Source organism: Macrobrachium rosenbergii, chromosome 27 (assembly GCF_040412425.1).
Source record: "Macrobrachium rosenbergii isolate ZJJX-2024 chromosome 27, ASM4041242v1, whole genome shotgun sequence".
NCBI classification, from domain to species: domain Eukaryota; kingdom Metazoa; phylum Arthropoda; class Malacostraca; order Decapoda; family Palaemonidae; genus Macrobrachium; species Macrobrachium rosenbergii.
Window position 1 is genome coordinate 17,730,150 of NC_089767.1, and position 15,000 is coordinate 17,745,149.

Genomic DNA, 15,000 nt, shown 5'->3' on the forward strand with positions numbered 1-15,000 from the left:
AAAAAAAAGTTTAACATGTAAGCAAAACTCATGCATGCGGAAAAATGAACATGAAAAACTCGAAAGATAATGATCCTCAATTATTGAAAGTTATGTTTTTGGAGGACTCAATTACAATGCCAATATATCTCTTGTTATACATCTTCCAAAGCTGACAACTTATCAGACACAATCTGTATTTTCTCTAGTTAATATGTTTCAAATCTGTCATAAGTAATGAATTATATTTCTAACTTTACATGACGTATGTTTTATATATCTATTTACCTTAAACACGATTCATGTTTTCATTGTAACAGACTCTCTTGATAAAAGATAACTGAACAATTCCTCGAATGAATAAAGGTATATCCACAGCTTCTTCATTTCTCTTCTCAGACTTCCCGACGGTGCGGAGCTCATGGCTGCCGGAGAAGAATATCCTCCCCACTGCAAGTTACAAGAAATTCCAGCAACAAATACAACCCCAGAACGACTGGAATTCTCAGGTCCTATGTTAATTACGCTCGAAATTCTGGCGAGGAGCATGAATTTCACGTGAGTATCAGATCACGAAATTCGTATGGGTATCGAACTATGGCTTTGACTTCAAGTGAAATAATCCGTTTAAAGAAAAAGAATTGTATGACTGTATCCCTTCTTTATAGGAATGACTGGCATAAAGTATATTGTTTATACTTATACGACAAGTAATAAGCAAGAATTCTATAAGATTTTTAATGTATCAGCTGTCAATGATTTAGCTTGTTACATCAGAATGGTTATATATTAAATTACTGGAACAGTCCTCAAATTTCATGTGAAAGTTTTTTTTTAAATGTAGTTTTGAATTCAATTTTGTTGAACAGGTTGGATTCTTGCATGATATGCATTGCTATTAGAGGAGTTTGGCTTTATTGTGAAGGGCCTTGACAGCATACCATTACCTGTTGTCTTTTCGATTGGAATCACACTTAGGTTGTCATTTAAATACTTTATGCAAATGTTCTTTATCAATTTCTCGAGCTCAAGATATAAGTGCAGAATGAAGATTACGTGATAATGAACGAGAACCGAATACACCTGACAGGGCACAACTGTTGAGGGTTTTCAGTGACCACAGTTATGTATTTATCCGTCACATTAAATTTGAAACATGAAGTACCTTTATCAAGTTAATTTTGGTGCCTGTGTCCATAACACGTAAAAGGTAATCCGACCGTTATTACTTTTCAGTTTCATGAAGGATAGTCTTTTTTTGTACATTCTAAATGCGTTCAGCAGAGTAAAGAACAACTCACATATTTCTGAATGAACTTACAATCGCCATTAATTTGCATTATGTATACAATCTGTACCAAAAAGAAATGATTACCAACTGTATTTGGACTTACTAAAATGTCGTGGTTTATGAAAACTTCACTTCTTTTTGCTCTTCGGCTTTGTATCTTATGTATGTCAAAACAAACCTGCTTAATTCAGCATCAGTGATTACCCTTGGCTATATAACAAGATAAACCAATGGCTGTCCTACTCACTGTTCCATATTGAATATTTTGATATGACTGTAATAGTTATTGCATTACGTTAACACTGACCTCTTTGTTATTGGGATAAAGACTGAAGGATGTACAAAGCCATAATTTTTTTATAGTCTTTTTACACGCATCAGTTTTATTTGGATAAAATTTCACATACTTATTCTTTTTTTATGAAGTCATTTTAGACGAAACCTAAAACGTAGATTTGACTCGGTCCCTGACTCAGATAGGATGGCCTTGGACTCGCGTTGCCTGGACTCGTCCTAGTCTCTGACTCGGGTAGCTGAGACTCAGACTCGACCTTCTCCGACTCCGATATCTTGGACTCAGACTCGGTCTTGGCTTTGGAAAGAGTGGACTCACAAGCTAACGCTTTATTTACACAGGAAAACATAAAACAAGTAAAAAAAATGCGCCAGTTTCTTCGGCGCAATCGAGTTTTCTGTACATCGTATAATCAAGGCCACCGAAAGTAGATCTATCTTTCGGTGGTCTCGGTATAATACTGTATGATCCGCGGCCCATGAAACTTTAACCACTGCCTGGTGGTGGCCTAGCCTATATTGTTGCCAGAAGCGTGATTGTGGCTAACTTTAACCTTAAATCAAATAAAAACTACTGAGGCTAGAGGACTGCAATTTGGTATTTTTGATGATTGGAGGGTGGATGATCAACATACCAATTTGCAGCCCTCTAGCCTCAATAGTTTTTAGGATCTGAGGGCGGACGGAAAAAGTGCGGACAGGAAAAAGTACGGACGGACAGACAAAGCCGGCACAATAGGTTTCTTTCCAGAAAACTAAAATATCTGTGTAGATATAAGCATACGGACATGATTTTCACATAATTTTACTGTGCAACTAATTTCTTCAAGCGCTTGCAGGTACAGTATGGTTAGGCCTCCTGATAGATCGTGGGGTTACCAGGAACCTGACGGCTCCTGGGTAGGAATGGTTGGAATGGTTCTAAGAAAGGTAAAGACAATTACAACTTTATAACTTTGTCTTATAGTTACCCACTGAATGCCTGCGGCTGATGTGATAATTTGGTAGAAGAATACAAATTACTCTAAAATTCTGTAATCTTTTAATTGTTACCATTCAATTTTTCTCACTTCATTCTCTTTTATTTGTTTTACTTCAGATTTACGTCAATCATTTTGTTCCACAGTTCACGGTTTTCCGTGGAAAGAATATAAAAAAGGTGAAATAAAAGATTTACTCTATCCTGAACAGTTTGAAGAAACCATTTTCAGGTGTATATATTAGTTCATCTTTTAATATTAGAATGTTTTCTTGTCTTTTTTAAAACTAATAATTTTTAGTATTTAAGACTTTCATTAAGTTTTCCTAAGGTTTTTGTTGTATTTATTTATATCTTCATAATTAATAATTTTTTGTTCTCTATTCAGTATTTTTTCACTAATCGATCGCTTATCTTATTATTATTATAATTATTATTATCACTATTATTATTATTAACCTATTTTGTAAAGCTTTAGACTTTCTTCGGAACGGATCATCAAGTTCCTCTAAAAAATGGAGAATCGTTTCAAAGACCACATTTTATGAAAACTATTGCATTTTTCATTCACAAATCTCGCAGATCCTTCACATTCCAGGAGGTGGACATGGCCCTCGGCCCCTTCGGAATCAATCCGCTGAGGAAGAGCGTGGTTGATTTCACAAGAACCATGCTGGTCGACTATGTGAGGATCGCTGCAAAGCAAGGCAAGTCGGAAGTTGACCCCTGGGGCTTTATAATGCCCTTGACCCCGTCGGTTTGGGCAGGAGTGCTCGTGTCTCTGACTGTTATCATGGCAATCGTTGCGATTCTTTCTCACCTGGTCCCACTTGAAGAAGACTCCTCCGAGCAAGACAATCTCGCTTATATACGCGTTTTCTTAGGGCAAGGTTTGTATTCCCTGCAGAATGCTGGCTAAACAGCTTGCCTGCTACAGGCGGCTCAAGCCGTGCTTTAAAACGCACTATTTATAAATAACTTACTGACGTCATGTTAGACAGCTTTTGTTTCAGAATCTTGCTATATGGAGACAGAACGAAACAAAGCCTATTTCAAACGCGACAAACTTGAGAATGTATCAAAAACTTTTATATATATACATATATATATATATATATATATATATATATATATATATATATATATATATATATATATATATATATATATATATATATATATATACATATATATACACATATATCTATATATACATATATATATATATATATATATATATATATATATATATATATATATATATATATATATATATATATATATATATATATATATATATATATATATATATATATATATATATATATATATATAGATATCTGTCTTTTTCATCACGTTATTAAGCAAACATTTTTCCGTGTGCCATTAAACCTCAACAGATACATTCTAAGGAATTACATCAAATTTAAAGAATTTCCTCACAACTGAATTACAAACATTGTAAATTTTATTTTCCGGGACTTTAAATCGACGAAACCTATTATTTAACATCCGATTCATGTAATAATTCATCACTTCCTGTCTAAAATAGCCATAATATTGCGACAGATGTCTTCATAACCTCTGGCCCGTGGTGGACACGCTTCATGATCTTCACTTGGATGCTGGCGACGCTGATCCTTACGAGAAGCTACGGGGGGAATCTGATGTCACTTTTGGCGGTTAGATACATTCCTCAGCCTCTCCAGTCCCTCAGGAAGGTGCTGGATGACCCCTCCATCATTATGGTGTGGGAGGGTAACACCGAATACACCCAGTACATAATGGTAAATCAGTTTCATGCCATAAACAATCAATTTTACTCCTTCATTGAATCTTATGTTCAGTAGAAATGAGTGACAATCAAAGGCAGCGTATTGTTTACTGTTAAAAAAGAAGTATTCGTTGTGAGTCTTTAGTAATAGACTTTTTAGTACAATTCTTAATCTAAAGATCATAACTGAATATTTTACGCAATAAATTCAATTAAATAAACTCATTATTCATATACACGAGTCCCAGGATTATTAAGACACGTAGTGATAAGACCTGAGATAAATAACTCAGCCTTTTTTAAACGAGTGTGAATAACCATTCCCGTTAGTCACTTCCCAGCTACTTTCTTTGAATGTAAGATCTCGTCTTGACTTAGCTTACTCAAAAAGAATATTGTCTTTATACAGTTAAAGAAAAAAAGATAACACTGACTTTAGTTTCGCAAAAAGACTCATGCTTTATACTGTTAAAGAGTAGAAGAAACCAATTTATAACCAATTAGGCAAACATACAGCTAACTCCCGCGTAAACAATCTCCAGAGCGTCACCTCTGGTATATTCCACGAGGTAGCAGAATCGGAAAAGCGCGGCCGCATGGAGTACACGACAGGAAGTGACTATGGAATCACCCTGGAAAACTTGGTTGCAAAGGGGGACCATGTGCTGATTATTGAAGACCTCTCTCTGAGGATGCTCCTGGCCGAGCATTTCTCTAAATCAGGTCAGTTTAAGGCTTCTTTGAGCTAGATGTATTGTTCGACAAAGAGTATTTTTTGTAGCTGTCGCAAGAAATTGTTAGTAGCTTTGATTAGAAAGTTCATTTTCATATTATTGACAAGAGTCTAGTTGATAGTTTGTTTGAATTCCCGTAAATGTCTGAGGGAAGTAGTTATAATGCATGAACAAACATACACGCGCACACACATACCTACAGTGTTTGGTGTTTGTGTGCGTGTGGGTTTGTGCGAGAGAGAGAGAGAGAGTGTGTGTGTGCGTGAGTGGGCGCGTGTCTGCGGGCGGGAGTGTGCGTATGTAAGTACTTTTCCACTCGTTATGTCTTCACATTTTTGAGTGTGGTTACCTTTAAAATCTTTAAATTATTTCTAGGAATAAGGTACCCCGCCCGGGCGCATCACATTGGCTGTAACCTGCTATATATTTCAATGTCTGAGTCAACAAAGGTCCAAAGATATTTTTTGAAACTTGTAAAGGAGATTAGCTTTAGTGTGCTCTATTCTCCTCTCCCATAGAAAGGTGGCACTAGGTGTAAAGATATGAACTAGAATCAGCAACATAAGGTATTATATGAAAGGAGCGAGACGCTGATTCCGTAAAATTTAAAAATTCATGCTTGAGCAATTAATCCATTAAGAATGAGTACGTATTACTGACAACATAAGCTAAGATTTGCATAAGTAAATGTTAACAAGAAATCTAAATAGTCATTACCTTCTGCAAAATGGCTATTCATATACTAATAGCAGATGAATGAGCGAACCAAGAGGAAAGGCAAATAATTATGAGTAATTTATGCAAGTTTTATGAAGGCATCAGTGAATATTTAAACACATTTTAGGTAGTAGTTAACGAAGCTTTCAGCAAAATCTGGCGCAACTCCTTTCGATTGTTTAATGATTTTATTGGAAAGAGATTTTTATGCTAATTAAACAAAGGTTATTTTGTTATGTAAAACTCATTAATTATTCATAATACTTTACAATTACCTAATACCGAATTCCCCCTTAGCAAGGTAGTGCCGTCAGCGCACCTTATGAGGCGTACTGTAGGCATTACTAAAGATTCTTTGCAGCGTCCTTCAGCCGCTAGCTGCAACCCCTTTCATTCCTTTTACTGTACCTCAATTCATATTACCTTTCTTCCATCTCTCTATCCACCTGTCCCTTAACAAATATTTCATAGTGCAACTGCAAGGTTTTCCTCCTGTTACACCCTTCAGACCTACCTACTCTCCATTTCCCTTCCAGCGCTGAATAACCTCATAGGTCCCAGTGCTTGGCCTCTGGCCTAAACTCTATATTCATTTAAATTCCTAATACTGGTATCGCCTCTTTTTTTTATTTTTTACCGAACAGGTACTTGTGAATTTTACATGTCAAGTGAACTATTCCTGCCCTCTGCGATGGCTATGATAACGCAGAAGAATAGCCCCATAGGACCCGCCATGGATGAAAGGTGAGGTCATTTTGGTTTTCTGTAAAAGAAAACTATTGAGGTGGCTTTGTCTACCCATCCGCATTTTTTCTGTCCGCCCTCAGATCTTAAAAACTACTGAGGCTAGAGGGCTGCAAATTGGTATGTTGATCATCCACCCTCTAATCATCAAACATACCAAATTGCAGCCTTCTAGCCTCAGTGGTTTTTATTTTATTTAAGGTTAAGTTTAACCATGATCGTGCGCCTGGCAACGCTATAGCTACCAACAACACAGGCCACCACCGGGCCGTGGCTGAGAGTTTCATACAGCATTATATGCTGTACAGAAAACTCGATTGTGCCGAAGAAACTTGGGCTCATTTTTTACTTGTTATTCATTACAGAAAATTTTTTGAGAAACAGAATCATCATTTTATAAAGGATATCGCAGCACTTTAATCCTCTAATGGCTATAAAATTAAAACTGAAACACACTGCAGTAAAACATGTCATAAAAACATGTCGGCAATTTATTGCACACACATCACAAACAGGTTTAATACAAGTTTACGACTTCTTGGTATGTCTCACCAGTGCTTCATACAATAATCCAGCATTTGCCAAAGGTTCGTTCCCCACTTATGGTCGCTGAATTGTTTTCTACCAGTTTGTGATATATATGCGATAAGTCGTCGACATGTATTGATGACAAGCTTCAGTGTGGACGCACCTTAAAGGTATTCGCGTTGTCCACCCACAGGATAAAGGCCTTAACAGAGAGCGGCCTGTACACTTACTGGATTAACAATGCTGTTCCTAATTCTACATCATGCAGTAATCCCCCGAGTAGGATTACTGTAGAATCAACCCTAAAAATAGCAAATATATGGGTAAGTACCAAAACAATTCAGCGGACCAATGATTTTAACACCTAAGAGACCATATACGAGTTATTCAGAGAAAAGAAAATATAAAAGAAATATTTCATTTGCTATGTTATTTGAGATAATTATCAGTATTCATCAGTGACTTTAACTCACTTCATCTTCTTCTTCTTTCAGGGAATGTTTGTGATGCTCGGAGGTGGATTCCTCGTGAGCGGCGTTGCTCTGGGCCTTGAAATGATCTTTTATAAAGTATTTTCATCAGAGCTTCAAAAGATATGATCTTGGGACACAAGAGCTTCTGCAGTCATCAAACATTTTTTTTTACTTTTTATTGAAAGGATTAAACTTACATTATTTACAATTACAATATTTACAATATGGTCACAGTATACATCAACACAGTATACATAGGCATTTCTTTACATAAGCATAATCCCTCTAAACTGACAATTTACATATCTTGCTTTAGTTACGGGCCGCTCAAAAACAGTAACGCATATACTCTTTTGTGAAAATTTTACTTATTCTTTCTTTGTAATTATTTTTTAATAGCCACCTATATTAAAAAAAAAATTTCTTAACAATGCAAAGGCATCTGTTTCCTCTTTCGAATAACGTTTCTTTTTTACTGACCCAAACATCAAATATAAATACCCTACAATTAGCCCAGTGGCACTAATTGCAGAAAGCTGAAGACTGACATTGTCAAGAGTTCGATCATACTGGCGGAAAGCCTCCAACTTTGTAGTTTCTGGGATTCGAATAAACGCGTTTAGTTATAACAGTCAGTTGCCAGGATACTGTTACATTAAAAAGGGAAACTATGGCCAAATAAACAATATTCTGATAGTTCTCTTTACGTCATATTGTTATTAAGATCATTCTTACGGAAGTTCTTCCTTGTGATACGTAAAACATGTTTTGTTTCGTTAATATTACATCTTATTTATTCTTTCTTGTGTATTTATATGTGAATACACACAGACAGACAGATAGACAGACACACACACATATACATACATACACACACACACACACATATATATATATATATATATATATATATATATATATATATATATATATATATATATATATATATATATATATATATATATACATATATATTTTTACATATATAAATATATATACATATATATATACATACATATATATATATATATGTATTACTATATATATATATATATATATATATATATACATATATACATATATATATATATGTTTACATTATATATATATATACATTATACATACGTGTGTATATATATGTATATATACTGTATATATGTATGTATGTATGTATATATGCATTAAATAATGATCTAAGCCTATGTTTTACTCTCTTGATGATAATTCATGCCGTGACCTTTTACATACTATCGGCTGAATTTTGAAATTTCAGAGAGTTTGATAGGATTTTTTTAGTAATTTCTCATACGGGATGATTACCTATGCTGTAGAAATAAAACCAAAGTATAAAAAGAAACATGGATCTTCAACCCAACTGTGAATGTTACTGAGACAAAACTGAGTCTCCTTTAACAAAAGGACTGATGACAAGAGCTGGATTCTTCGCAAATGAACTTAGGTTCCCAAAATATTGTAACATTACCTCCTCATTTTTGTTGACGTCGGAGTTAACAACTACGGTAAGATTTTAAGTTATTCGTCTCTAAATTTACACTATGTGTGAGGCATCTTCACAGAGGATACGTTAATGAGGAGGAAAATACAGGAAAATAAAATATTTCATCTACACATAACAGTTTTTAAAAATCCAGTTTTTTTTTTTTTTTGCGTGCAGGCTAGGGGAGGGTATTAATAAAAGTAGCTCCACTGCTTTTGATTAGAATAGAAAGTATCGAATGGAACGTCACTAATTTATTTTAGATATCACCGTAACATTTCTATACATCGCAACTTTATTATACTTTAATTAGAAAATTTTAATAGTTCGCCCCATGATAACTAACTTTTTGAGCGTCATCGTTGTAACTTGTAATGTCTGCTTCTTTTCACACGCCCGACATACCTGTGAACAGTGATACCTTCTAAACGTTAGAGAAGGATAACAACCTTAATATTTAGGTATATAAATTGAGGTGAAGTGGTCATGGGAAAGAGAGAAAAAACATTGGACAGTCCATCTCGCCAGAAAGGGGGCAATAAATCGTGTCCCCAACTAGTTCCTCTACTGTTGATCACTGATGACCGTGTCGCCCTCATCAAGGATTTGCCAACCTTCGTCGATACTTTCCACCGTTTGAAATCAGGTAGGCGTGACCATGCAGCGGGCGTGTGTTACAATTGCCTCACTCTCTTCAAAACTCCAGCCATTCGCGATGCTCACACCCAAAGTTATACAACCCGAACCACCGTTCTATACCCTGAACCTGGCCAGTTCAAACAGTTCACCAAAGTGAAAGCGCTGAATAAAAGCTCACACATCATCGCCTTCTTAGATTTTGAGGCGTACAACAGACAGCCGGAAGAAGATGAAAACCCGAGAATCGTTTCGAAGCAGAAAGCGTATACGGCTATTGCTACGTCATCGTCGATGGCAAAAGCGGCGAATACTGCGTACACAGAGTAGGTGTAGGTGAACAGTGTGTCGACGATTTTCTCGATAAAATTGCGAGAGACTGGTCCAGGTTATGTGAGAGGATATTAAATGTGAAACAAATTGAAAGATCCCTGCCCTATAATGACGACTATTCATTAATAAATTGAATAATTGATAACTGGTTCCTAGAATTTGAATATAAACAGGCGAATTCACCAAACATTTGCGAAAGATAAAGTCATGTAACGTTTGACCTGTTTTATACATACATACATATCTATAATTTATATATCTATCTATATATATACACATATATATACATATTTATATACTGTGTTTGCGTGTAAACAATATGTACAGGTGTATATACATATATACAGTATATATATATATATATATATATATATATATATATATATATATATATATATATATATATATATATATATATATATAATATATATATATATATATATATATATATATATGTGTATGTGTGTGTGTGTGTGTATATATATATATATGTACGTTTACATGCACAGTATAAGTGAACAATAGTTGAATGCGTATTATTAGGGCGTTTGTAAGCGCAACATTTGCCCCTAAGTATCACAACCTGCAGTTATCTTGCTCGTCAGTAAACTATCTCGAATAAAAGACAATTTTCTTTTAAATCTGGTTGTTAGGGAATGTTGAGTGTCAGTTTTAAAACCAGTGAATTTTTACTGAAATTTTCAGACATATATTTGCAAAGCAAATATTTATTTCATTTACGCTCGTTACGTGTGTTTAACATTCGCGCAAGCTCGAGTTTGTAGGTTCGGTGCCTTTTGTTCCTCTGTGGGTATGCGTCAATACTTTTTTTTTTTTTTATTGAGTGACTTTGTATCACTCTTTCATTTCTGGTTAATTTTATTTGATCAGGAACTATAAACAGTTTCAAATCATCCATGGACTGATACTTGAATACCTCGGGTATTATAGAAATCTCGCTAAAACCATTAGTCATGAAAATCAGTATACCCTGGAATCTCGCTAAGGTCATTGATCATGATTCCATTCTATTTTGGAATCTTGCTTAAGCCTTTGCTCATGATTCCAGTCTATCCAGGAATCTCGCTAAAGTCAGTAATCATGATTCCAGTCTATCCAGGAATCTCGCTAAAGTCAGTAATCATGATTCCAGCCTATCCTGGAATGTCGCAAATGTCATTAGCCATGATTAGAGTGTATCCTGGAATCCATAGTCATTGGTCATGATTACAGCCTATTCTGGAATCTCGCTAAAGTCACTAGTCATGATTCCAGCCTATCCTGGAATCTCGCAAATGCCATTAGTCATGATTAGAATCTATCGTGGAACATTGCCCCACGTAAGGTCTCGTATTGCCCCGAATTGTCTTTTCGGGCACGACATGGCAACTGTGTAATGTTATCAAGGTGTCATTTACTCGGCGCCACTCAGAAGACACAGCAGCCGAGTAATGTTGTCAACCTGTCCGTCGCCTTCGCACAAAGACACGCCCAGGCAATAGCTTTTCGGAGACATTTACTTTCGCGACGACTAATGTAAAAGCATTTGGGGGAAGGGACAGGGAAAACGTAAAAGGAGAAAGGAAGGAGAAAGCGTCTGTGAAAATTGCTTTCGTTTTCGTTTAGGTTTTCCCCACCACAATAGAATCTGACTTTTTTCGTTTTCTTGTTTATGTGACTGTGCCAGCGAGAAGTAATGATCACATTTACGCAATGATCTTATGGTTTTGGAGTGGGTTGGGTGGTGGATGGGGGTCGAGGGGATGGCAGCAGGTCATTGGCATAATTTTATATATATATATATATATATATATATATATATATATATATATATATATATATATATATATATATATATATATATATATATATATATATCAGCGAAGGTGGACCATGGAAACGTACTAATCTCAGCATAATTCTTTATTTCCAACGTTTCGTAATAAATAGCTTTATTACATCATCAGGGAATCTGTTAAATAATGAATAAAATTACTTTAAATATTGCTCTAAAAATCAATGAAATTCATAAAATACAGCACAGTTAGAATACAAGATAAAAAACGAAAAACAAAAAAGACATAAAAGCAAAATCAAAGACCGCTAACCAACCTTATACCAAGAAGGCATAAGACAGAATGCATATATATATACAGTTATTCATAAAACATTCATAAACTATTTAAGAATGATTGTGATATTGACTCGGTTTTAGCATATGTTAATACTGAACATAATAACATTAAGTTTACCGTAGAAAAAGAGGTGAATAATCAGTTGCCTTTCCTAGACGTTCTTGTTACTAGGGATAATGGATTTTTTAATACTTCTGCTTTTAGAAAGAAGACTTTTACTGGTTTAGGATCCAATTACTATAGTTCTTGTTTTTATGATTTTAAACTGAACTCTATTTTTACTCTCCTCCACAGGGCGTATTTTTTATTACATCGAACTGGCAATCCTTCCATCAAGATATTAGTTTCTTTCTGAATATTTTATGAATTACTGCCTCCCACAGAACTTGTTTTTTAAAAAGCTCCGTATGTTCCTTGACAAACAATTCATGAATATCGCCAAACCTTGTAAAGTACCAAAATTAGCTTTTTATGCCAAATTTCCATTTTTACATGATGATTCTTTTTGACAAAGGTTCGCACAAATTGTTCATAAACATTATGGTGCCATTAATCTAAAATTAATCCCTAAAAATCCACTAACGATTGGTTCCTTTTTCAGATACAAAGATCGATTAAACCATCTTTTGACCTTCAACGTGGTATATAATTATACTTGCCCTAAATGTAACTCTGGGACATATGTCGGATCCACGAAGAGGTTACTAAGGGTCAGAATCGACTCACATCGGGGATTAAGTTTTCGGACTGGCTGTAGGCTCTCCAATCCCGAGCATTCAAACATAAGAAACCATTCAAAAATTTGTAAAACATATATTGATAGAAACGATTTCTGTATCATAGGCCAAACAACTAATGCATGCGAACTGCCTATCCTCGAATCATTATTTATCAAACAACTAGTTCGCCAGTTAAATACCCAGACCTCCTCCGCTCGGCTCTACCCGAGTTAACTTCTTTTATGCATTCTGTCTTCTGCCTTCTTGGTATAAGGTTGGTTAGCAGTCTTTGATTTTGCTTTTATGTCTTTTTTTGTTTTTTTTCGTTTTTTTTATCTTGTATTTTAACTGTGCTGTATTTTATGAATTTTATTGATTTTTAGAGCAATTTTTAAAGTAATATTATTCATTATTTAACAGATTCCCTGATGATGTAATATAGCTATTTATTACGAAACGTTGGAAATAAAGAATTATGCTGAGATTAATACGTTTCCATGGTCCAACTTTGCGCTGATATATATATATATATATATATATATATATATATATATATATATATATATATATATATATATATATATATATATATATATATATATATATATATATATATATATATATATATATATATATATATATATATATATATATATATATATATATATATATATATATATATATATATATATATATATATATTATATATATATATATATATATATATATATATATATATATATATATACATATATATATATAATATATATATATATATATATATATATATATATATATATATATATTAACTTTATCAATTACACAATTGTTCTGTGCATTAGTAGAATTACTAAAAGGACCTCATTCAAACTGGATGGTATCAAATGGAGTATTTATTCAGAAAAGTTACAAGCTTTCTTGGATAAACATTCCACATTATCATTTGTGGGACTGTTTGTCCAAGAAAGCTTGTAACTTTTTCTGAATAAATACTCCATTTGATACCATCCAGTTTGAATGAGGTCCTTTAGTAATATATATATATATATATATATATATATATATATATATATATATATATATATATATATATATATATATATATGTATATATATATATATATATATATATATGTGTGTGTGTGTGTGTGTGTGTATATATACAGTACATATATATATATATATATATATATATATATATATATATATATATATATATATATATATATATATATATATAACATATATATATATATATATATATATATATATATATATATATATATATATATATATAAAATTATGCCAATGACCTGCTGCCATCCCCTCGACCCCCATCCACCCTCCAACCCACTCCAAAACCATAAGATCATTGCGTAAATGTGATCATTACTTCTCGCTGGCACAGTCACATAAACAAGAAAACGAAAAAAGTCAGATGCTATTGTGGTGGGAAAACCTAAACGAAAACGAAAGCGATTTTCGCAGACGCTTTCTCCTTCCTTTCTCCTTTTACGTTTTTCCTGTCCCTTCCCCCAAATGCTTTTACATTAGTCGTCGCGAAAGTAAATGTCTCCGAAATTGCCTGGCGTGTCTTTGTGAGAAGGTGACAGACAGGTTGACAACATTACTCGGCTGCTGTGTCTTCTGAGTGGCGCAGAGTAAATGACACCTTGATAACATTACACAGTTGCCATGTCGTGCCCGAAAAGACAATTCGGGGCAATACAAGACCTTACGTGGGGCAATGTTCCACGATAGATTCTAATCATGACTAATGGCATTTGCGAGATTCCAGGATAGGCTGGAATCATGAACAAAGACTTAAGCAAGATTCCAAAATAGAATGGAACCATGATCAATGACCTTAGCGAGATTCCAGGGTATACTGATTTTCATGACTAATGGTTTTAGCGAGATTTCTGTAATACCCGAGGTATTCAAGCATCAGCCCATGGATGATCTAAAACTGTTTAAAGTTCCTGATCCACTAAAATTAACCAGAAATAAAAGAGTGATACAAAGTCACTCTATAAAATTAAAAAAAAAAGTATTGACGCATACCCACAGAGGAACAAAAGGCACCGAACCTACAAACTCAAGCTTGCGCGAATGTTAAACACACGTAACGAGCGTAAATGAAATAAATATTTGCTTTGCAAATATG

At 34.1% G+C, this 15,000-nt stretch overlaps 1 protein-coding gene across 1 annotated transcript in view; it reads left to right on the top strand.

Annotated features, from left to right (window-relative positions):
* Nucleotides 1–7,639, top strand: part of LOC136853294 (probable glutamate receptor) — a 14,473-nt gene extending 6,834 nt beyond the window's left edge. Inside the window, exons 3-10 of the mRNA XM_067128656.1 lie at nucleotides 379–537; nucleotides 2,404–2,494; nucleotides 3,142–3,433; nucleotides 4,113–4,330; nucleotides 4,860–5,040; nucleotides 6,413–6,512; nucleotides 7,234–7,363; nucleotides 7,535–7,639. Of these exons, the coding sequence (XP_066984757.1) occupies nucleotides 379–537; nucleotides 2,404–2,494; nucleotides 3,142–3,433; nucleotides 4,113–4,330; nucleotides 4,860–5,040; nucleotides 6,413–6,512; nucleotides 7,234–7,363; nucleotides 7,535–7,639 (1,276 nt within the window). The remainder of the gene's footprint in view (nucleotides 1–378; nucleotides 538–2,403; nucleotides 2,495–3,141; nucleotides 3,434–4,112; nucleotides 4,331–4,859; nucleotides 5,041–6,412; nucleotides 6,513–7,233; nucleotides 7,364–7,534) is intronic.
* The last annotated feature ends 7,361 nt before the right edge of the window (nucleotides 7,640–15,000 follow it).